The sequence below is a fragment of the Morus notabilis genome, unplaced genomic scaffold (assembly GCF_000414095.1).
Source record: "Morus notabilis unplaced genomic scaffold, ASM41409v2 Scaffold518, whole genome shotgun sequence".
Lineage (NCBI taxonomy): Eukaryota > Viridiplantae > Streptophyta > Magnoliopsida > Rosales > Moraceae > Morus > Morus notabilis.
Genome location: NW_010366577.1, coordinates 192,252 through 217,733, shown reverse-complemented (window position 1 = coordinate 217,733; position 25,482 = coordinate 192,252). Strand labels below are relative to the sequence as shown.

General features: G+C 33.0%; 3 protein-coding genes across 3 annotated transcripts; 1 reads left to right on the top strand and 2 right to left on the bottom strand.

The window, feature by feature from the left end:
* Positions 1 to 4,842: 4,842 nt before the first annotated feature.
* LOC21409694 (peptide methionine sulfoxide reductase) lies at positions 4,843 to 7,652 on the bottom strand. Its single transcript, XM_024173793.1, has 5 exons — positions 7,497 to 7,652; positions 7,256 to 7,359; positions 7,032 to 7,157; positions 6,532 to 6,800; positions 4,843 to 5,303 (listed from the first exon to the last, which is right to left on the bottom strand). The coding sequence occupies exons 1-5, from the start codon at positions 7,612 to 7,614 to the stop codon at positions 5,159 to 5,161; spliced, it is 762 nt and encodes a 253-aa protein (XP_024029561.1). The 5' UTR covers positions 7,615 to 7,652; the 3' UTR covers positions 4,843 to 5,158.
* Positions 7,653 to 9,370: 1,718 nt separating this feature from the next.
* On the bottom strand, positions 9,371 to 14,875 carry LOC21409693 (protein ABHD17B). Its single transcript, XM_010110570.2, has 5 exons — positions 14,154 to 14,875; positions 12,028 to 12,064; positions 10,910 to 11,146; positions 10,786 to 10,833; positions 9,371 to 9,995 (listed from the first exon to the last, which is right to left on the bottom strand). The coding sequence occupies exons 1-5, from the start codon at positions 14,456 to 14,458 to the stop codon at positions 9,594 to 9,596; spliced, it is 1,029 nt and encodes a 342-aa protein (XP_010108872.1). The 5' UTR covers positions 14,459 to 14,875; the 3' UTR covers positions 9,371 to 9,593.
* A 7,199-nt stretch (positions 14,876 to 22,074) lies between these two features.
* On the top strand, positions 22,075 to 25,314 carry LOC21409692 (LEAF RUST 10 DISEASE-RESISTANCE LOCUS RECEPTOR-LIKE PROTEIN KINASE-like 2.5). The gene is made up of 4 exons (XM_024173792.1): positions 22,075 to 22,287; positions 22,621 to 23,432; positions 23,892 to 23,936; positions 24,076 to 25,314. The coding sequence occupies exons 1-4, from the start codon at positions 22,277 to 22,279 to the stop codon at positions 25,170 to 25,172; spliced, it is 1,965 nt and encodes a 654-aa protein (XP_024029560.1). The 5' UTR covers positions 22,075 to 22,276; the 3' UTR covers positions 25,173 to 25,314.
* Positions 25,315 to 25,482: the final 168 nt, after the last annotated feature.

Below are 25,482 nucleotides of genomic sequence, written 5' to 3'. Positions count from 1 at the left end.
GTCTCAAATGGGAGAGAAGAAAGCGGATTAATCTCTAATTTCGTCCGTCTCATTTCTGTGCTAGGAATTAGGATTTCATCAAAATTGGGGCTTTTCGTTTTGGTTCTTTAACGGAGCCACCTATATGTTACGAGTTTTTTTTTTTTTTTTTGAAAAGTGATGAAATTGAAGATTATGATTTTTGTTTATAATTTTTATTCGAAACGTGTTGGATGGTGTGCCATAGTGTATTTATTTATTTATTATTTATTTATTTTTAGCGATTGTATTTACAATTTTTTACCTACTACACAAGCACCTCATTTTTTGTCGATAAACCACAACCAAAGAGCCAAAAAAGAAGTATTAAATTGGGTGTTCTGGGTCATTCATTACAGCCAATTTCATCCAAAATCTTCCAGATATTTTTCCCCATTTTTGAATCTAATTTTTCACTCCCAATCCCTTTTATTTTTCCCTCCAAAATACTAATTACCCTTCAAACTAACCTTACCTTGATGGCACATGCTTCTTTCAATTCGAAATTCAGTCTCTTATCAATTAGGTAAAATATTCTAGTAAATCCAAAAAATCATGGAGAGGGATTTTTCAAATTAAATTAAAAGGTTGTGGACTAATTTGTCACCATCCTAAAGATCAAATAATGATGTAAGACACTGATATTATTTAGCATCACTCACTGATAGAAGATGAGTCTCATGATACGGGGCCAACAAAAAGGACACACTTTCTATTAATAGTGGTGCCTGCACCACCGATGATGCTTCTAAACATTTTTTAAAAGATCAAAGACTAAGTGTGATGATTATAATTTTTTTTTTTTTTTTTTTTTTTTTTTGGTTGTAATCACGAATTAATAACTTGCAGTGTCATCGTATAATTCACCTGAAAATACCTTCCATTTCCAACTAAACTTCATGCAATCTCATCCATCAAACTATTAGCATATTATGGTGTCTCATATATTGACAATATTAACCTCTTTGTTTGTTTCCCATACAAAAGAGACATTTCTGTAGAACCCAATCAAAAGTGGTTCTTCCAGATGAGATAAGATTCCATTCTGCTCGCAACTCAGAACATACAAAAGGCTAAGCAACAAACGTTTGTACGAATTTGGCTTGAAGCCTTGGATTCAAGCCAATGCCTGTTTTCTATAACAAGGTAAAAGAGGAATCTATTTTTGCCCTTCTCAGCTGTGGAAGGGCATAAGAAATTCACGTGATTTCAAAAGGTGGAAAGGGTGAACAGCTGTAAATATGTTCGACCAATTTTCTAAAAAGTTTAGGGACTTAAGACCGTTTAGTTCGTTGCTTTGAGTTTTTAATTCGAGTTAAGATATGACTTTATGTAAGAGCTTTTTATTATAGTATAAAAGTTAGATGTTGTCGTTTTTTAGAGCTTTTTACTGTAACAAAACTCAAATTTTAAATTTAAATCGGTAAAATAAACGGGGCCTAAAAACTACTTGTTCAAGACATTAAAAAAGGTTAAAAAAAAAACCACTGTCTAAGCATATTATAATACTTTATTATATTTCATTTGATATAATTTAAATTTGATCAAACATTTAAAAGTTGCATTTGATTTTCATAATTAAATTATTGTCTTACTAGTAATTTTTTTTTTGATACGTGACAAAAGAATTATCCAAATTAAAAAGAAAAATAACGGGTGGTACTTTTTTTTTTTTTTTTTCTAGACTCATTTCACTAGATCGGTTGGATCCATCTTTTCCCCTTTCTTGTACGTATGAAGAATTAAGAAGCTTCTTCCTCACTCGATTGAAGTGCCAAAATCCATGGTTCTACTTTCCCAGTTGCACGTAGTTTCGCTTTATAACCTGTCAGAATACAGAAGCTTGTTAATTCTTTTCTTTTATTTTTTCCAAAAAAAAAAAAAGAAAAAGAAACTTGTTAATATCATTTTCATTGAGGGAAAAAAGAAAACAAACACTCGCAACAACTGCTTATGTGATATTGAGCTCGATAGATGTACAATTATGTATTTTGTGTCGGTTACTTGTTTCAAAAGCTTCAATATTTAGGATATTAATAAAGTCTCATTCACTTCGCCATTCGAGTTTTCAATTCGAGCTGAGATGTGACATTTTCTGAGAGCTTTTCACTATAGCAAAAAAAGTTAGATGTGACATTTTATGAGAGCTTTTTACTGTAGAAACCTAAAACTGAAAACTCGAATCGGTGAAATGAACGGGACAAGTTACGGATGAAAAATTGACAACTTGATCTAAATTTCTACCGAAAGTTCAAGATTTTGATACTGTCGACATTCACGAGAGGGTGCAGTTTTTTTTTTTTCAGAATATTCAGAAATTTATTTTTAAGTTTTGATATTTCATGAAAATCATCAATTTTGATAAAAAAAAACTTTTCTTTGGCAACATTTTTATTTTATTTCTTTGATATACCAGCAATATTCATTACCTAAATTTTAGTTGTTGTCGGGATCTAAGGGTGCGTTTGGTATATGGATTCAGAATCATGATTTTGAATCTTAGTTCAAAATCAGTGTTTGGTTTGGATGATTCTGAATCATTATTCAGAATCTGATGTGATGTTTTAAACTAGATCAAATCATGATTCTAAAACCATCTCCTTCTTGATTTAAGGTGATTTAAACCACTGATTCTGAATCATGGTTTCAAAATCATGATTTGAACCTAAAATCATGAATCATGGTTCTGGTTTCAGAATCATGATTAGAATCACTTTGATTTAAATTCTCATACCAAACGAACTCTAATATTTAGAAATTTATTTTTAAATTTTGATATTTCATGAAAATCATCAATTTTGATTAAAAAAAAAACTTTTCTTTGGCAACATTTTTATTTTATTTCTTTGATATAACAACAATATTCATTACCTAAATTTTAGTTGTTGTCGGAATCTAAGGGTGCGTTTGGTAGATGGATCCAGAATCATGATTCTGGATCCTGGTTCAAAATTAGTGTTTGTTTACAGTGATTTTAAATCATGATTCAGAATTAATGTTTGGTTTGGATGATTCTGAATCATGATTCAGAATCTGATGTGATGTTTTAAACTAGCTCAAATCATGATTTTAAAACCACCATCTCTTGATTTAAGGTGATTTAAACCACTGATTCTAAATCATGGTTTCAGAATTATGATTTGAACCTAAAATCATGAATCATAATTCTGATTTCAGAATCATGATTAGAATCACTCTAATTTAAATTATTGTATCAAATGAACCCTAATAGATTCGGCGGGTAGGTATGACGCGGTGGGGTATAGCAGAAGTGGTAGTCTCTAGTTCGTTTGTGGCGGTTCCCACGTGGCCAATCGAAAAGACTCGATCATGTGTAAAAGATGAGATAAAACTAGGGATCTCCAACTTGGAATAGAGTCGATTAGCCCTGAAGGAGATCAAAGAAGAACGGCTTTTAGATCCCACTTTGTTACTGAAACTACGAAAATAACACCTACAAAATCAAGAGAATAATAATGGAACAAACAGAATCGAAGAATGGTTGGAGTAAACAAATGGTTAATGGAGAAATGGTTCGGAGCTTGGTATGGAGAGACACAGGTTCTGGAATTGCTGGGAGACAAGTTAGCTCAGGAGACGAACTCGAGTTAGCTCCGGAGACAACTTTGGGAGTTTCTAGGTTATGAGTAAGAATTGAAGTTTCTTCAATGGTGGTAAAGAAGACGAAAGGTTTGAAGGATTTTTTGGGTTTCTAAGCAGTGCTCTGGAGACGAACTCGGGTCGTTTATGGAGGTAATTCCGAGAATTTCTAGGAAATGGCTCGAGCTTTGGAGGTTCTATTAGTTGTATAGATGACAAAGATTTGAAGATTTTCTGGGTTTCTGGAAGGCTTTTATGATAACTTCGAGGAACAGTCTTGAAGAGAGCTTGAGGAAGATGAAATCTGATAGCCACAAATTTGAGAGAAAAAGAAGGGAGATTTCGTGAAAGCTTGATGGAAGCTTGGCATGTCCTGGAAGGATACTCATGGTTGCCAGTTGGCTATAGCCGATTGCCGAGATTTTTGATATCACTCCCGAATACCTATTAGCAGTGGCAGAACTAGTTTTTCACTTTAGTGGGAACGTATATTAAATTTTTTTTTTTAATAAATTATCTTATTGGAGACATATAAGAAAATATATTTATTTCAGTGAGGGCATATATTATTTTAATGGAGGCTTAAGTGTAAAATTTTAAAATTTTTAAAGGTAATATTTTTTTCAAAAAAATTTAAGTGGGGGCGGCTACCCCCGCTCATCTTCAAGTGGCTCTACCACTGCCTATCAGAATTATGGTAGAATATCAACAGTCGTAGTCAATTATCGTTAGCTGTCAAAATTTTTAGTATCACGACGACATACCTCATATTATCGTGGTAGGATATCAGATGTCTCTGGTGCCTACTCTTGATATCTTAGTATGATACTATGAAAGTATATCTTATATCAAATGTAGTATATGATGCAATATTTGGTATTCTAAATAAGCTTTTTTCATATTTTAAATCAATCTAATGTATGGAGCAATAGTTTTTCTCTTTTTAAGAGAAAATGAGACAAATATCTAGATAACCAAGACCGGATAGGTTCGGTCAATTTTTTGGGTTATAGAGGTGCACTGTACTTTCTCTTTACCTAAGCGAGACATGACCCATATATTGTGGAATGAACATGTCTGGGACCCGTCATCAAAGGTAAATCATAATCTATCAATCATATATTAGAAGAAAACCAAAATATATATAAAAAAAAAAAGTAATTGTCTATTGATCTAAAACAGCCTAACAACCGGATGCTCGGACTTCAGATCAAGTGATGGTAATTGTTCTATGTTGTGACAAATGCATTATTATGGTGCTGTAGACATGGTCCATGTTTTTGGGCGGCATTTTTCGGCCTTGTAATAATACATCCAAGCTTTTCCCTCCACATAATCAATAATGGAGCTATAAATTGGAAATTCCAACATAAATGAAAATTTATAGGAAGCTATTTTAGCTGCCTATAATTTATGAAACGTGATGTACTTTTTTGGGCTACATTTCTTCGCACTTCTTCACTTGTAGGTCCTGCGGAGGCTGATTTTGTGTATAATATTTTGCAAGGTAGCGGCTAAAAGCATAGAGCTTCTATAAAGCTCACGGATTTTCAAAATCATCGTCTTTTCTCACTAATTCTAATATGATCTCTTCACATATGGACTTCGTCTGCTTTGGAAGCTCATGTTCTTTCAGAAATTTTGTCAGTTGAGCAATAGTTTGTGTTCCTTCCATGGCCAAGATTCTGTCCAAAAAAAAAAAAAAAAATACAAGTTAAATAGAAAGAATTACTTATGAGAAATAGTATTTATCATTTAACACAAAATTCGATCTGATTCTAAATCAGCAGACAAAATATGACGAGGTCAGAAGTAGAAGTAACAATATTATCGCTCATTAAGTATTAATTAAGGCATTATTTTCGTAAACATTGTTTTGAAGCTAGTGAGTCGTTATTAGTAATAGGAAGTCTTAACTTGATCAGTTTAGTCTCCGCAATGTTAATTAATGAAGCTTTTCTAATTTGAAAAATGAATTGAAGAAAAGATAGTACATGTAACAAAAAAATTTCCACTGTATTTGCGTACATGTTCTATAGCTACTGAATAAAGAACTTAGGTTAATCTTACAAATAGTTCTGGAGGCTTATTTGCAATCCCACTTTAGTGTCTGACTTTTAAAACGTCTCATAATTGGTCTTTGAGGTTTTACTTTATTTTAATTTTAATTCTTTCGTCATCTAGTTGTTAAATTTTTGACAATCTGTAGAAATTAGAAACCAAAATTGAAAATATTTAAAGTTTAGGGGCTAAAATAATACAAAAAATGAAAGTTGATTTCCATGAATATTCTCTAAATTTTAGATGTTTTACTCCATAATTTACACAGATTATGTCAAATATTTAGCACCTAGCTAACATAAAGGCTAAAACTGTAAGAGAGTAAAACTTTAAGGACTACATGTAGGACTTTTTAAAAATTAGAGACTAAAGTTAAATTGATGGTAAACTTCAAGGATCATTAATAGGATTAACCTAAGATCTTATAAGCATAATAAATTTCCCACTACTTTTCTGACTTCTAGTAAATTATCTAATTAAAATTAAGAAAAAAATAATTAAAATTATGATGCTCATTAGATGATTATTGGAGGTCAGACATAGCTCAATAAAATTGACTAAATCAAGAAAAAGTTTAGGAAGAACTATCGGTGCTAAGCATAGAAGGTGGCTACTTACAGATCCTAATACCGGGTTAGTGGGTGCAGTTGATTCCAAAACCAATGGTCCATCTATATATAGTATAATGCATAAGACTATTGACCTAAATATTTGTGGGCCCCGTAATTCGGCTGTGTCTCGTTCATAGTTTCCGTTTGACCTTATCTCAAGTCAGGACTGACGACATTTTTTGATCATTTTATTGTTGAACATGGCTAAAAATAAAGGTCTTACACTATCGTAATTAATTACCCGTTGAGTTTGCAAGCAATGTTTGACTCAGTGAAATGCAATGTGCTTCTCAGGCCCAAACTCTGGCAAAGCCAATGCTTTTGCTGCAAATAATACTTCTGGTGCTCATTCTCTGCAAGAAAAAACTCAGATTCTAGAGAAGTTATTTTGGTCACTATCCTCTTGTTGAGTTTCATCTGCTTTTTGATTTTTGACTCCTGCGCTTGCTTCCTTTCTTCCTCACTTCTGTAAAATATGGCTGATCTATGGTGTGTTCCTGTTCCAAAGTTCTGCAAAATAATATTAATTTAATTACATCCTCACGAACCATTTAAACATGCAACAAATTAAATAACAAAAATAATATATCACATAATAAAAGAGTGTATAAATCAAATAAGGAAGATATGAACTTTGACGATAAAAAATGTACACGCTACTAATATAGATGCTTTTAAATTATATGTACAAAATTTTACCGTAAAGTAGTACTAATTGGCTCATGAGTGAGAATTTATTACAAGGTAATTTCTGTTGGTTGGATCATGGGTTTCCCAGAAGAGATCACAGAGAGTTTTGTACGAGATTTTTCTCTTATCGTATATGACTTTGACAGCTTCAGTGTGGCCTGTTCCTCCTTCACTTACCTGCATATTCATGAACATATCGACTTTATGTGTGCAGACTTATACATGAGCTTGGATTAATAGTGGGTTTTGTACGTATTTTTCTTGTTTTTCTATACCTCTCTGTATGAGGGTTTTCGAAGACTTCCTCCACAATATCCTGTAGCTGATTTGACAACTCCATCTGCTCTCCCAAGTGCAGCTTCAAGACCCCAGAAGTTATCTGTGCGTACAATCATCTCACAGCAAAGTTTTAACATCACATATGATATATATATATATATGTGTGTGTGTGTGTGTGTGTGTGTGTATGTGTATGTGTATATGTATATATATACATATATATAGAGAGGGAGAGACCTCCAGCGAAGATTGCTTCGTTTAGGAAATGATGATCTTCCGGTATTACTGATGGCGTTGTTTGGGAGCTGGGAAGATCAGAAATCTGAGTCTTTATCTGAGGCAGTATTTGATACATGATATCGGTTCAAAAGGAGTTGTATTGATGCAGGTTTCAGCTATGGAGTAATAACAGCAGAAAATTAGCAAAGGACAATATGATATGCAGGCCTTAATTACAATACATATTGAACGGTTCCTATATCGTTGCTTTGTGTACAATATGTTAATTCAATGCAGAAAATATGAAGCAAGCAAGAACGTCATATGTATGTTATCTGTAAACATAGTGTTAAGCCTTATATATTATATTATTTTTAATTGACCAAAAAGGGCAACAAGTATGAACGCGTTACAAGTTTAGCGGCCGTACACGCATCGGCGAGGAAAATGAAAAGATATTGTTGAAGTGACTATGAAAAGATATAAGAATGCGCTTTCTAGCATCTTTCCGTGCTGTTTGGTTATTGTCCGCTATTATTATTATTATTATTATTTATTTTCGGTTAAATATTGTCTGTTATTCTGTTGTTCTCAATTTTATATAGACATCTTTTACTGGGCTTTTTTGTCTTTTTATATTTGGGATATTGACACTGTTAATTTCTAAATTTTGATTATAGGAATATTTTAGTCTATGAACTAATTTTTAGCAGATTAGTCTTTAAACTTTTAATTTTTGACAACTTTGGTCCCCAACATTAAAATTGATAAGCAATTTCTGAAAATTTAGATATAGATAATCTTATATTTATTACATAATGACTGAAATTTTTTACATAAATAGGTATAATAAGGGCAAAAAGTTGTAGTTTTTATCAAGTTTTAATAGTAACAAGAGAAAATTTTACGTACAACGTAATTCTTTCTGCAAAATTTTAAATCAACACATAATAGAACATGATTATTTTTGTTAAATTTCAGAAATCGTTTGTTAATTTTAGTATTAGGGACTTAAACCTCTAAAAAAAAAATTTAAAGATTCGAGTTTTCAATTCTAGTTTTATTATAGTTAAAAACTATCACAAAAAGTCACATATAATTTTTTTATTACAGTTATAAGCTCTCATATAAAATCACATCTCAATTCAAATTAAAAACTCAAATTGACAAACTGAATGTGGCCTAAGAAGTCTAGGAACTAAAATATCACTATGTTCAAAGTTCATGAATTAATAGTACCAATCATTCTTTTTACTCTCTCTCTCCCTTGACACCTTGGGACGTGTACAAGATATCTATACTATCATTTCTATCTAGTAAGTTGGATAGGATCTCAGTTTTAATGGTGTGTTGCAGTGCACCTGATCATTAGGATAAGAGAGCAAATCAAAATAAGAGTTTAATTTTTACTTTTTACGGTTGAGTTTGCCTCTAGTCAACTAGAGTTTTTTTTTTTTTTTTTAATAACTTTTATAATTTTCTCAAGGAACCACTAATAGAACTTTAATAAATTTTTTTTTTCTCAAGGAACCACTAATAACACGAATATGTTGCGGACATAATACCCTATACCTTATTAGTTATTACCTTTTTCCGGGACTCAATACATGTCTGTACGCGTACATAATACCTTATACCTTCTGATCATATGTAAGTTCAAAAACACAATTTAAGGACCTTCGTTGATTCAAATTTTTAATTCGAATTGATATGTAACATTATATAAAAACTTTTTACTGTAACAAAAAGTTAAATGTGACTGTTTTTAAAAAATTTTTACTGTAATAAAACTTGAATCGGTAAAATAAACAGGACATTAGTATGCGTAGCTTTTCAAGTCAACAACAAGAATCGGTGATCACTGTTCTAGCAAAAAAATGAAACTGCAAGACTTTCGTTTCCGACTCAAGCTCATATTACACGAGAAATACAGACGTGGAATTTTCACTCGGTTTCTGAATATACATAAAAAGAAGAAAAGTAACAATTATGTCAAAAGAAGTCACAAGATGATCTATTCGCTTTAGAATTGATACATCGTTAAATAAAGAGGTAGGAGGAGTTAAACCTTTTCCAACAAGCACTTCATTTTTATTGTAATCGTCTCTTAACAGATCACCAAACTAAACCCTTTCTTCTTCTAAACCTGTCAACGCGGTCAGTGCTCATCCTAGATTTTTCAGGCTTGTTTGGCTTTTTAGACTTCTCGAGCCGACTATCTAAACTGTTTCTAGAAATTTCTGGAAGATCAGCACCCAACTCAAATGTGTCAGAAGTTCCAGCTTCAGCTGGTTTGGTCTGACCATCAGTTTCTACTCCAATTTTCTTCGGACCATTAGCACTCGATCTTGATTTGCCAAGGGAATGTACAAACTTCTTTAGTTGTTTAATGAATTCTGGGTAGATCTCAAGATTAGAGTGTCCACCTCCACTAAGCCACAAGGGTTCGTACTTTTCCTTGCAAAGCTCCCAAAGTTGCTTCCCATGGGAACAATCCACAACTTCATCTGCTGTTCCCTACACATACAGAGAGAGAATTTATTAGCATCGATGAAAAATCTCGAAGGTATCTCAAAGTTTACGGTGCAAGCTGGTGCATGCAGATGACATGAAGGGTAATAATAAATTAAAGGAGCAACCCTATTTCAACCCGAACAAGAGCTTCGCAAAAAATGCATCATAGGATAAAATCTGATGCATTTCTGGAATATTGTTGCCAAGATACTACCATAACTTTTAGCCAGCTAAGATATATGTATGCACTGAGACATAGGAAGAACAATTAGAATCTTTCAGGTACCCACTTTCTTTATAAATCTTTCTTCTCTGCTTTTCCAAGCTTTAACCTAAAAACCTATATTAACTTGATAGTCAATCTATTTTTATACTCAAGCATGAAACTTGATTGGATTATTCGAGTTCATTTTGCTGAAACTGGAACAATGCCTTAGTAACTAATCAGAGATTCGGTGCAAATAACCCACAAAGTATCAATTTCATAAAGCTCACTAGATTTATAATCACTTAAAGAACCACTTCAATCCAGCCAACCATCAAAAGAGTCTATTCAGAACCTCAGGTGCTTACTCCAGTTCAGGATGTCTTTTTTTTTTTGGCTTTCCTAATAAGAAGTTCAGGATAGTAAGAAACTTACTTAGAATTCTGTAGTAGTTATCCAGAAATTAAACGAATTTAACGAAAAAGAACAGTTGTTTGACAAGTTACCAAATAATGGGAAAAGGGCCAAAGGGGAGACACACGGAGAAGAGAGGAATATAGTCAAAATTAAAACTGAGTTACTACTTACATGTATAACCAGAACAGGGCAATTCACTGAACTCATTTTGTCGATATTCTGAAAAGGGAAAAAAATGATTATAGGGGTAGTATACGAATGAAGTAAGCATAACAAAAGTATTAAGATAACAGACCTTGTAAATATCAAACCAGTATGTTCGCTTGACAGGGTACAACACCCGCAGCCCAGACAAAATTGGGCTATGTAAAACCACACCTCTCAAGGTTGGCAATCGTGACGCAAGATCAACTGTTGGACCACTACCAACAGACTGGCCATACAATATCAATTGTTCATCTTTAACTCCATACTGCTCCTTGAGACATTTATATGCTGCATCAATGTCTGCATATGTATTGTATTCTGTCGGCTGGTTAAGGGGGAAAAAGACAGTACTATTACTTGATGAGCCATCGATTACATACTAAGGAGTGTCTGGAATTATTCTCAAACAATTATCCACAAATCGTATCGAAAAAGCATCATAATGTATCTTTTATTATATTCTATCGTTTTGTTTTTAATCAAAACATGTCAGTTTCTAAAACGCAGAATGACCTCTAAACATAAAAATTATAAAAAGAAAAACCATAATAATCAAAGGGAACGCAATATGCAGATTGTTGGTCGGGTCCAACAGTAACATTATAAAAATCTATTCTTTTTACAATCCTTTCAACGAAATATGCAGATTGTTGGTCTACTATGCAAAAAGGGTAACATTATAAAAATCTATTCTTCTTTTTACCATCCTTTCAAGTGCAATATATCCTCCGCATTTTAGAAACAATGGCACATTTTCATAACAAAATGGAATATAAATATAAAATTATACATATCAACAAAGATATAAAAAGAAACAAACAAAAGAAGAGACAACGCATGGTTTATCAGTGAACCCTTTACTGCTAAACATTGCCTCATTTTATTGTTAGAAACTCGGAACCAAATTTTTCATGCTTGTTACATGCTATATAATCCTGCATGCCTGGAATTAGGCATTTTAAAAGAAAAAATGGCCACATGGAGTATGATATTGACACATTGGAATGCATTAAGAAAATCCATGGATGCATTAAGAAAATCCATGGATGCATTAAGAACATGTAATCCATCAAAATAGGTTACATTTTTCAGCAAAAAAATGTTGACGGATAGATACACTGATAATGTTAAAAAAATAAAAAATAAAAAAACCTCATGTTTATTTCCAATCATTGGGAAACTATGGATGGGAGCTCAGAATCTAACCTTTCCAGTTGACTGTCCGTAGCCAGAGTAATCATACCTACAAAACCCATGTCAAGAGATTGAGAGTGACTCAACAAGATAGTTGGAGAAACAGATGGTATTGTACTCAAAATAAGTCAATTTTGCCTTTGCAGTAACTTTAATCTCTAACTAGTTTATATGTGTTTTAACGCCTGTTGCACAAAGTAAGATTTCATAAGAACTTTTTTTTTTCCCCTTTTATTATCTAGTAAAAATAAAAATACCAAGTAATTTAATTTCATATCCAAAGTACAGTAAAATTTAAAAATGTATATGAATGAAAGCACCACATAACTTGAATTACAATTTTCCCCAGATGGGGATTGAAAGACGCAAAAAATGCAAGAGGACAAAAAGGTCAACTGGGCCCTAATGATACTTTCATAAAACTAATTTGAAACATTGAAAATAACATAAGAATATTTTCGAATAAAACAGGATTTTTTCTTTTGTTTTTTCCAAATCCATCAGAATACGAAAATAATGATTAATGTAAGGACGTCAATTTTGTGGGTGAGAAACCAGCAAAAGAAACCTAGCACACACCTTTAATCTTTGAGGAGATATATATATCACTAACATGCAGACAACATTCTATTGTGCAAACCTGAAGCAATACATATCCTACAGAGCACAGCTATATTTCATATCTGAAGTATGATTGAATAACTCAATTTATATGTCTATATATACATAGAAATGTGTAAAGCTGAACATAGCACAAAAGGATACGACGCCATCATTCTTCAGAACTTTGGACTAGGAGCATGCATGGGAAACACTTAGAGGGTGCGATTTTGTTTTGTTTTCATTTTTATAACTCACTTTTTAACATAGCTAGTCTTTGAAACATTTGAATGCTTATAAGCCAAGTATGTGTGCAAGAAGCTGGTTTGTGACTAAGTCTTTAGATACTTTTTGGTTATAAGCACGATAGTATTAGACAGCCGCAAGAACGGAACTTTTTTACAAGCTGGATGTCTTAAATGAACATTCTTCTCAGATATAAAATTTAACTAAAAATGTGAAGTATGCTACAAATTCAGAATGTGGGAGTTTCATTAAGCCAAAAGTCATGAGTAATCACTTCACTTAGATTCTATGATATAGGCACGTAAGCACTAAATCGGGTCAAGCAAAAGTGAGGGTGGACATCACCCAACGTAGCCCAAACCTAACTAATTGTAATGGAAGCTCTAGAAATCAAATGTTACCATTTCGTCAATCCATTCACTCGGTTTAGAAAAACATCAAGGGAATGCCCCCTTGGACAAGAAATAAGACCAACGGCGGACCTATACTAGTTAAAAGTACAGAAGGATTGCTGAAAACTTGGAAGACAGATCCAATAATATAGTGTGATACTAATCACAACGCACACTGAAATGGCAGTATTTTTTTTTTCCCTAGCCATTCAGCAAAGACAAGAAAATTATGAGTAACACAAATATTATCCAGAATTTCTCTTCTCCTAACATAACACGTAAAGGATCCATCCAATGACCAGGTAAGCTTCACTATATACCAGAAAAATGAACAGTCACGTTCCTCAAAAAAGCCAAACCCTCATCCGATCGTTAATAGTAAGCGTAAAGGTGCCATTTATAATGCATTCAATTCTCTTTTCTCTGAACCCTTAGGTAATGAGCTCCCACCTATTTGACTTATGCTAATTTGTTTTCTAAGTTGGAGCAGTTTCATACTCATTTTCTATCCATCCCCCTATCTTGAACGGAAAATGGATTCAACCAGCACACGAAATAGACAGTTCAGCCATAAACAGAGCTACAGCTGCCCCCAACAACTGTCCTGGTCGTAAAGTCACCATAACCAAACCCCATGGTTTCAGCTTCAAATCCTCTTATAACCAGAACATAAGAATGAGCTTCAACTAATTCGACTACAACAAGTAACTTCAAGTTAATTGCAATAGTTTTTCTGTGTTTCGCAGGCCAACATTTAATCAGAACTAGCTTCAACTAACAATTTTAACACATGAATTTTGGATTACCAACAAACAATAGAAGAAATTTCAAAGTCCAGAATATAATCCTATGTTATTATAGCTAAAATATTAAGCTTCAAACAGAAGGCAGTTTGGTTACCCCATGAGATTAACGCGAAGCCGAGCGCTCAATTCGACGAAGAGCTCGAACATCTGGCCCAAGTCGGCGGCATTTCCATGGGAATAGAGAAGAGTGGCGGAAGCCCTAGGATGCTTGACGTGGACGGCCACGATTTCGTTGCCGCGGCGAGTCCTGAGCTTGAGGACGTCGACGTCGTCTCTCCTCGGAATCTCCGGAATGTGGAACCGACCGCCGCGGGAGTCGTCGGCGACAAGCGTGTACGACGGCGGATTCGGAGGAAAGAAAGCGAATTTGGCGGCGATTGACGACGTCACTCCGCCCATATTCTTCTTCTCATCAGAGGCTCCGAATTCATAAAGATTAAAGCTCCACCTTTACCTTTAGATCCAACTTCTTGAGAGAGAGAGAAAGAGTTTTGTTTGGAATTCAGGAAAAGAAAGAGAGAAAGTGAGCAAAAAGGAAAGGCAGAGAACAAAAGTTGGAAGGAAAGAGAGATAAGAGAGGATATTGTGGTTGTGGCGGTGGCGCGTGAAACGGTGACGGTGGCGCGTGGGAGAGAAGGGAAGGAGGGAATAGGAAAGTGCGTGTCAAAGTTTGGCGAGGAATATCACATCATCATCATCTTTTCTTTTTCTTTTCTATTTCCATGAATTTTTGAAACGTTGAAGTCTATGACTTAAAACGTTTGGGAGACAGAAAAAAAAACACAGAAAGAGATAGGAGAGAAAGAGAGAGAGAGAAGGAGGAGAGAGAAAGTGTTTAATGAGGTGGCTGACGGCGACTTTATATGATTGCCTAGTGTAGGTCCACTCCACCACCACTCACGCGACGCTGTTTTTTTCAAATTGCGCACCACATGCCTTGTGGGCAAATATGTTGCCTAGTGTTTATGGGTAGCTTTCTATTAAGCATTTTCGCTAATTTAAGTTTTTAATTTAAATTAAAATATAATATTTTATATATTAATTTTTTATTATAATAAAAATATTAAATGTAATTATTTTTTAAAATTTTTTATTATAATAAAAATTTAAATTTAAATCGATAAAATGAATAAGATTATAGATAATACATATTTTTTATTTCCCTTTTTTAAGAAAATAGAAATATATTTCACATCAAGGTAATGTAAATATTAATATTGGTTAGGTAGTTTTTATGACTCGTGTAGTTCTCTGATTCAAGTTGAGATGTGACTTTATCTGAGAGCTTTTTACTGCAGTAAAAAAGTTAGATGTGAATGTTTCTGAGAGTTTTTTATTGTAGTAAAACTCAGATTTTGAACTCGAATCAGTAAAATGAACGTGACCTTAGACTGTTCAATAAGAGAGATCAATAGTAGAAAGGACAGACAGAGTTAAAAACATGTTATATATGCAATATATGAGTGAAGAAGAGGATTATGGTAATCCTTAGAGAAGTAAAGTGTAACTGAAAGAATGAATGATATTTATTTATTTATTCATACATTGACTATTTTTATTATTTATTAATCATTTCTATTGAAAGATTTTTTTTTCATTAAATTTCAGTGAATTTGTTGGATTCTTTTATTAATAGAATGATCTAAATTAATGAGTCTAGATTCTTTTATTAATAAAATGATCCAAATTAATGGGTCTCAAGGGAGATTCTCTCTCCATGCATGTCTCCTCTCCCTCCTTTCTCACTAACCAAACAAAACATTCACTCTTTCTTCAACCACTTTTCCTCCTTCTATCTCTCTCCTATCAAACATAATGTTAAAGTACAGGAAACTACAGCTTCAAATTTTAAAACTCTTTGATTATTTATATAATTTAAGGTCCCGTTCATTTCGCTGTTTCGAGTTTAGAATTCGAGTTTTTCTACAATAAAAAGCTCTCACAAACAATCTCATATAACTTTTTTGCTACAGTAAAAAGCTCTCACATAAAGTCACATATCAACTCGAATTCTAAACTCAAATCAGTGAAGTGAACGGGGTATGATCGAATTTCTAAAATTGTTTTATCCCGAGCTAAAAGAAATTTTCAGGGGCGTAAATTAAACTAGGTATTGAAAGTTTGAAGTGTTTAAAACTTATGTGTTTATATTGTTGATTTTTCTTTATTTGGGATGCTAAAGTTTTGAATGAATGTGTTTAATAATAAAAGATCACGTCACTTTTACTGATAAAAAAAATCTACATATCCTCAATAGTAACCCAATAGAAACTATAATGACAAAAAATTTTAGCACACTACACAGTTTCTCTTGATTTCTTACTTGCAAATTTAAATACCACTGCATATTGAATGATTAGAGCATTTTTCCATTTTCGTTAGAAAAACGTATAGAAGCACCACCATCGATTTTATATTGTTAGACTCATTTTTTATTAATGAGGTGCGGTTTTATATTGTTAGATTATGTATTGTTAAGCGTGTTTAAAATTCGTTCCAAAATAATTTTATTTTTTGTATGAAAATAAAAACGAAAACGTTTTCAATCTCAGACATAAATAATTTTTAAAAATGCGTTTAGTAGTTTTATCAAGAGATTATTTTCAGTGTAAAAAAACTCATTAATATCTCTCTTTATCTCTCTCTCTACTCGAAAGAGGATAAAACGAAGATAAAAAATAAAAAATGACTAAAAGTCATTTTTCATTTTTTTTCTCATTTTACACTAAACTAAAAAATCGTTTTTATTTTTATTTTTTGTCTTTATTACGCCAAACATCATTTTGAAAACGTTTTTATTTTTTTTCTTAAAAATTGTAAAAAAATAAAAACAGAATCAATTTCAAACACGGCCGTTCTTTCTGTTACAGTAACGTGCTGACATGGTATCTCAGTGGTAACATGCCGTGAGTTGTTATCTCTACAAAACATACACGAGTGTACGAGGGTACACGTAAGTTAGGCGGATGCGTATAGCTCCTTCGTTAGTGAAGAGGCAAAGACATGATATTTTTATTTTATTCGCCAAAAGTTTGAAAGATATTTTGCTTCCTTGACTTCTTCCGAATCATACAAAAACGATATAAGAGGAAGGGGAATTTCGAAATAAGATATAGAAAATGGTAAACTTTATTGAAACATATGTAACGAAATCATATGTTCTTATTGAGTTTTATTAAATTTTTAATGTTTAATACAACTTTTGATATAATTTAACTGTTTCGTAATTGTATATAACGCTTTTTTTTTTTTTTCATATACCATTGTATGGTTTTTATTAAAATAAATCAAATGTCATATTCATAATATCACGCCATATTCCTTCACGCGTCTAGTTTTATAGAGTAGATGTCTCCAAATGGGACGATCCAATCCTTTCATATCCGACTGAAATGATGTTGAGGATTAGCAGTTTCAAAGCACTCTTTGTTATAATTTTTTTTTGGAGTTGAAAATAAAATTACTGAAAAGTATATGTTTTCAAGAGTAAATCTATACAAAAAATTTATTTGTTTTATATATTTTTTTAATTTAATGTGATTTTGACTAAATCTAATGGTGATCTTACTAATAAAAAAACCTTAGAGAAACTCTTTTTTTTTAAGGGGAGGGAGGTTTAATTTCGCAAAAGGCCTTTGAAGTTTACCATCTATCCTTATTTAATTCATGCCTTTTCAATCGTTACATAGTTGGTTTTTAAAGTTTATATGTAAATTTAACTAGGTAGAATTTCTGTAAATTAGGAATCAAAATTAGAAATAATTAAAACTTTAGGATTATCTGTGGAATTAACTTTTATTTTTTGTATTATTTTAGTCCCTAAATTTTATAAGTTTTTAATTTTTGTCTTTAATTTTTACATATTCCGTCAGATGTTTACCATTGAACTAACAAAATGACTAAAACTGAAATAGAGTAAAACTTTAGGGATTAATTGTGAGACGTTTTAAAAGTCATGGATAAAAGTGGAATTGACAACCTCAAATACCATTTGTGAGATTAACATGTGCGTGTGTTGGACCTTGGGCTTCATTTCAATAAACATGTGGTAATCTTGATAAATACATCTTAAAAGTGCATGGGTCATGATTTTTACCTTTTATTCTTGATTCATAACTCTTTTAGTCAAATAATTACATTAATAAAAGGGTATTTATTAAGAGTAATGGCTAAAGATCTGGACTCATGCACTCGTAATTATTAAAAATAAGGGATAAAGATCTAGACTCATGCACTCGTAAGGATAAATTCTCCTTCTTTTTTTTTCATAAACGTGGATATAGAATGCGGAGTAGCCCTTAAAAATTTGTGTAGAGTTATTTGTGTTCCGTAGTTATAGGCTTAGTTTGGTAGTCCTGTGGATTTTAGAAAAAAAATACTTTTAGCTATGCTGAAGAAAGAAGCAGCTGTTACAAAAAGTAGCTGAGTGTTTGGTAAACTGTAATTATACTAGCTGTGCTGATTCCAAAATCAGTGTAATAACGTTTGGTAAATTGTGAGGTTGAATTATTGTGGGTACTTAAAATGATCAAAATAGACAAGGTATGAAATTTAGATATATATAATTATTTTTGGTATTTAGAAATACTTATTTAACTTAAAAGAAAAAACCATAATGCTATGATTCTGAGTTTTCTAACAATAAATTTATGATAATTAATTTTTTTTTTCATTTCTTTATTCACAATATAATTACAACAAAAAGGAACATTAGTGAGTAATCAACATATACAACAAAAATGTACATTCCATACTAAAAAACTAGTAGAGGCATGAAAAGAATTAAGTCGTGTTTATTAAACTTACTGCAATTTGATCTTTAACAGACAAAATAAAATAAAATTAATATGGTTGTTGGCACATATAATATGGTTGATATTTTCTAAGAGAATTCATGCCTTCCAGGCCAAAGATATATCATTCATATTAAACGCACAATATGTACTATTAAGACTGATGTTATAAAATAATAGACACCTGGAAATTGGAAATGATCAAAGTTTGAATTGAATTAAAATTTTCTCATATCGGGATGGAAAAAGCTTTGAATTTTCTTCTCCTTTAGTTTTGTATGTATCTTGGCGTTGAATTTGTATTTTAGATTTGTCATTTGGAAATTTATAGTGCTAAATGACAATCTTGTTCTATTTTCTCGTGTCAAATCTATCACAATGGTGTGTTGATTAACCCAACCAACTTCTAACAAAAACAAAATGAGGCAAACATTCACATTTAATAGTCTCAAATTATATATCAACCAAGTAGACAAAGACACATTAGTCATATTTACTTTTTGATGTTACTCTTTAGCCTGGTTTCAAATTGAAAGTTGAGAAATGGGCCTTCACATAGTTAGTATGATGTTGTTTTACAGTCAAGAACAAGTTTTTTATTTCTTTCCCTGAGTTTGGTTAATCAAACTAAGATTCAAAGAAGTGACATTGATCTATTCCGACTTTCGAGAAATAAATTCAGGGAATACCTAGTTGGCAATGTTGACAACATGTCTAAATACAAAACTAGTTATGATCCTCAAGCTCTCAGATGATGAAGTTTTCTGAGGATTAAAAGAAAAAACTAAGTTAAAAGAAATCACAGCTAACTAATAGCAAATTTTTATTGAGGGGATCTAAACTTTTTCTTCCTACGTATAACATTAATGTGAAAAGGAGCATCCTTTGCCTTAGCTTTTTTCCTCGTCTGATTGAGAGCATGGCGGCCCGGGAACAGAATCAGCAAAGAAGTCCTCAACTGAAACGAAGAAAAAGTTATTAGACAATGACCTTCACAAAGAAACAACATAGATAGACTAATGGCCCATTTGGTTCATAAGTTTGAAAATTAAATTTTGTGAACTGTAACAAAAAGGTTTTAGTTCAAACTTATAAAACAAACAGGGGCTAAAAATGTGCATCATGGAAATTAATGATGGGACATTAGTCTTATTATTCATATCTGAACATCACAAACTCATAAGCCCTTCTAGAAATTACAAACAAATCGTGTTTGCCTATGATTGAAGATCAAAAATCACTAAGATGTAAATTAAGAACATTTTTTCAACATATACAGTAGAGCTTACCTATATCATCTTGCTCTGGAGAGTCTAGTAAGATTTCAGAATCCGACGGTAGAAAAGGTGAACCAGAGTAGTTTCTCAGGGCACCTAAATCTGTAAAAATAACATGACACTATTGTTGAAGATGGAGCCTAATCATGCACGTAAGAAAAAGTGGAGAAAATGGTGCTAGGAAAGCTACACAGCAGCCTTGTGTTACAGGCCAGCGCCGTGGCGCTCCGAAAGAGGTCCGCTGGGTGCCATAATCTAACCCAGCACCTTACACAAGCCATAATCTAACCCAACTCTCAAATCGCTAACTTTCCATCATTTTCCCACAGATTCTCGGGAACCAAAAAAAAAAAAAAACAACTTTCCATCCTTTTCATGGGGTTTGCAAAAGAGGAAATGTTGGGAAAGAAGATGAATAAAATTAGATCAGGAATTAAACTTCCATCCTAACTCCCAAGACGCCAACTTTCCATCATTTTTCCATGGATTCTCGGGAACCAAACACAAAAACAACAACAAAAGATATAGAAAATGGTAAACGTTATTGAAACATATGTAACGAAATCATATGTTCTTATTGAGTTTTATTAAATTTTTTAATGTTTAATACAACTTTTAATATAATTTGACTGTTTCATAATTGTATATAAAGCTTTTTTTTTTTTTTTTCATTTACCATAGTATGATTTTTATTAAAATAAATCAAATGTCATATTCAAAATCTCATGCCATGTTCCTTCACGCGCCTAGTTTTATAGAGTAGATGTCTCTGAATGGGACGATCCTATCCTTTCATCCGACTGAAATGATGTTGAGGATTAGCAGTTTCAAAGCACTCTTTATTATAATTATTTTTAGAGATGAAAATAAAATTACTGAAAAGTATATGTTTTCAACAGTAAATCTATACTAGAAATTTGTCTGTTTTATATATATTTTTAATTTGATATGATCTTGATGATATTTAATAGTCAGAACTGATCTTACTGATAAAAAAACTCTTGAGAATCTTTTTTTTAAGGGGAAGGGAGGTTTAATTTTGCAAAGGGTTTCTAAAGTTTATCTTCAATCCTTGTTTGATCCATGCCTTTTCAATCGTCCCACAGTTAGACCTTAAGGTTTTATGTGTAAATTTAACTAAGTAGAATCTGTGTAAATTAGGAATCAAAATTAGAAATAGTTAAAATTTTAAAATGCTCTAAAAATAAGTTATAACAGCACAAATTTATCACAAGTTATTTGCAGTGTTAAATATGACCACATGCATAATATATTAATAATATGATAACATATATGTTTAGATATAAAAAGAAAAAAAAAGTGCCACCAGAAATCATTTTTTATCTATTAATTGGATACTTAGGTATAAGTTGGATATTTTGATTTTAGAAACAAATTAAAATAAAAAAGTAGTTCAATAACATTGTGTTTAGCATTGGTACTATTTGGTAGGGGTTAGAGCACAACATCACCACTACTCTTTCTTCATATATTGTTGCTATAGAATTTTGCATCAAGGCCAAGCTCGTCACTACCACTCTTTCTTCCTGGCTTCGTGCTAATTCCAAATGACATAAACTAGTTTTCTTTGTCAAGCATTATAATTGATATGTCAAACCCAAGACTAATCAACTTGAGTGGATTAGCCAAAAAAAAAAAAAAAAAAAAAACCTTGAGTAAGCCTATCAAAACAAGGATGACTATTCTTAACCATGCACCCATTAGGCATGTTTATTCTTTTTTTTTTCCCCCCTAAAATATACATTTTTTTTCCTCAAAGGGTGCAACACAAGAATTTTCCAAGAAGCCTGGCCCATCTTATTTCATTTTATTTTTTTTGGTTAAAGTATTGTCCACAAGTTAAAGTTGACTAACCAACCGATGTTGCTTCATCTCATCTCTCCAGTCTCCACCTTCTTCATCTCCAGTCATGCACTTGAACTGTATATTTCAACTTATAATATTAAGCTTACTTGGAAAATCCCTTTCCTTGTTATTGATACTGTTTCTTGATTCAGTCTAATGCCAAGAGGGAATCCCTCTGTTTTGAAGAACTGTCGGCGAACCGAAATTTCTACAACAAATTTACAAAAAAAAAAACGATAGTTGAGAAGTGAGATCTTGGGAGTCTAAGCACAAAAGAATCCATGATGATCAGGTACGTGTGTACATGTAGAAGTAAACGTACTTTTTACCCGTTAATTTAAATTTTTAATTTAAATTGAGATATAATTTTATGTGAGAATTTTTTACTGTAATAAAAAAATTAAATATGTAATTATTTTTTAAAATTTTTTACTGTAATAAAATTTAAATTTTAAATTTTAAACTTAAATCGGTAAAATGTGAACTTGGGTCAACGATCATTGATGCGCTTCATCTCCAATAAAATTTCATAAACGTTGTTAGCTTTCACATCTTAGTTGTAGTTGCTTGATCGTCTTTTTTTTTCTTTTTTTTTTTTTTTTCACCACCAATCTCTCTCTTTCAGGATGAATTTCCATCTCCGCCGAACCATCTTTGCCCTCCTGATTATCATCACAACGAAAATCTTTGTTGATATACAAACATATGTATTTGCTCAAGAAGATGAAAAATACGTGGCCTGCAACACACCCTTTAAGTGCGCAAACATGGAGGGCGTACTTGGCTATCCTTTCTGGGGTCCGAAACGGCCAGATTATTGCGGTCACCCGAAGTTTGAGCTGAACTGCAGCGGAGAGGCACCGGTGATCACCATTAATTCGACAGGTTATCGCGTGCTTGGGATTGATTCGAGGGAACATTTTCTCACGGTTGCTAGGACCGATTACTGGAACGATTCCTGTCCTCAAGAACACAAAAACGCCACCTTGGATTCCACCTTCTTTGACTACACTTCTGAAACTCAAGACCTGACACTGTACTACCGATGTTCATCAGCAGTTAGTGTTGGGGTTTCAAGTCAATTCAGTTGCCCCAATGACGGAACAACAGTTACTAATTTTTTTGCCACAGATGCTACAAAGAAATTGCTTTCAACATACAGTCCAACTTGCCAGGAAAGTGTGGTTGTTCGTATTTCCGACTCAGAAGCTGGGGTTATAGAAGAAGCTGTTAATGCATTGTTACAACCGAATCTGACTGCTGCGCTAGTTTCTGGATTTGTGATGGAGTGGGAAGCAAACAATAGCAGGTGTGATGAATGTGTAAAGTCCGACGGAGTCTGTGGATCCAATCACACAACCGGAGAATTCACCTGCTACTGCAAAGACAGACCTTATAAATTCATGTGTGGATCTGATTCGGTTACTCCAGGTTCCGGTACATGTAACATGCAATTTATTTATTCATTTTTTTTGTACCATCTAGTTCGATAACAAACTTTAAGTCTCAAATTGGTTTAAATTAAGAGCAAAAGGAACAGTGATGGAAAAGGAGTATGATTTAACGTTCCAAAACAAATGGTACTCTTGTTTAATAGCAATGGTATTTCTAGTTACCGTATGTTTTATTGAAACAGAGTGATGTCGTGTACATGAATATGATGGAGGGTATTTTAAGAATGGCCATATATGTAAATAATAACAATTGAATAACTTAAAATTCCTAAATTTATAAAAGCTAGCGGGAAAATATAATTTTGGTGGGAAAGTTTTCAAATAAGATAAAAAAATGATGTTGAATTCTGTTCATACGTGCTCGTAAGTCTGTCACTAACAATAAGAATTTCTATTATACCATTCATTTCGCATGAATTTACTCGTTGCCAGTTTCTTGCAGGATTTACTCGTTACCACTTACTTTCAAATGGTAGACGGATCATAGGTACGATGACCGTTGTCAAATCTTTACTTACTCTAGGACCACTTCTCTAACGAAAAATATATACCCTGACAATGTGGATGCTTAATTTTCTTCTTTACTTTGCTCAACGAGATTTCAAGAGATCGTTGTCTAAATGTAGGCATTGGGGCTGCTGTGTCGGGGATCGTTGTATTTTCCATTGCGATCGCATGCTACTACAAGAGAGAAAACATACGGAGCACAAGAATAGTTATTTGGAAGACAAACACAAGAGATCAGGAGTTTGATGTGAAAGCATTTATAAGGAATTATGAGCCATTGGCCCCAAAGCGATATAGTTATGCAACAGTGAAGAAGATGACAAAGTCATTTGCAGAAAGGATCGGTAAAGGAGGGTATGGCACTGTATATAAAGGTAAGTTACCTGATGGTTCTTTGGTTGCAGTAAAACTGCTAAATGAGTCCAAAAGTAATGGAGAAGAGTTCATCAATGAAGTCGCAAGCATTGGTAGAACTTCTCATGTTAATATAGTCACTCTCCTTGGATTTTGTTATGAGAGGACAAACAGAGCTCTTGTTTATGAATATATGCCCAACGGATCACTAGACAAGTTCATATTCACGCAAGAATCTTCGAGTACAAACCGTCACTTAGAATGGAAAACATTATATGAAATTGCGATTGGCATTGCACGAGGGCTAGAATACTTGCACCGAGGCTGTAACACGAGGATTTTGCATCTCGACATAAAGCCTCAAAACATTCTTTTGGACGACGGCTTCTGTCCTAAAATTTCTGATTTTGGGCTTGCCAAACTCTGGCTAACGAAGGAGAGTATCGTGTCTGCGGCGGGAGCTAGAGGAACTATAGGATACATTGCACCCGAAGTATTCAGTCGGGCCTTTGGTGGAGTATCTCATAAATCCGATGTTTATAGCTATGGGATGTTGATTCTTGAAATGGTTGGAGGTAGAAAGAACTTTGATTCTGCAGCGTCTCATACTAGTGAAATATATTACCCAAATCGAATTTATAAGGATCTAGAAATGGAAAATGAAGAAAGTATCTTGGGGAACATAATGGACGGAGAGAACGAAATATCAAAGAAGATGTTGTTAGTGAGTTTCTGGTGCATTCAAACAAACCCGGCTGATCGGCCATCGATGAGCAAGGTGGTAGAAATGTTAGAAGCAAGTCTGGAGTCCATGGAGTTTCCACCAAAGCCATATTTGTTTTCTCCGACAATGTCTCCTTAACAATACACAACACTTTCACTTTAAGAGTTGGCATCCGCAATACTTTCAGTCTCTGCCCTTTCCTTGACCCCTAGCCTAAGCATTGGGACTGGTGATTTTTTTTTTTTTAAACTTATATCGTTCTTTTAGTTTGTTCTTAGAAATGGGGTTAGTTTCGTTGGACATCTATGCTCAATTATCTACTTTGTTATTAACATTTTTTCGTGTTTTGCACTCTCTGATTTCTTAACTAGGCATGCACATAGATTTGCTATCAGTAGGCAACTCTCGTTTTAGTCTTCTTAATGTTTTTCTTTCTTGGTAGTAAAAA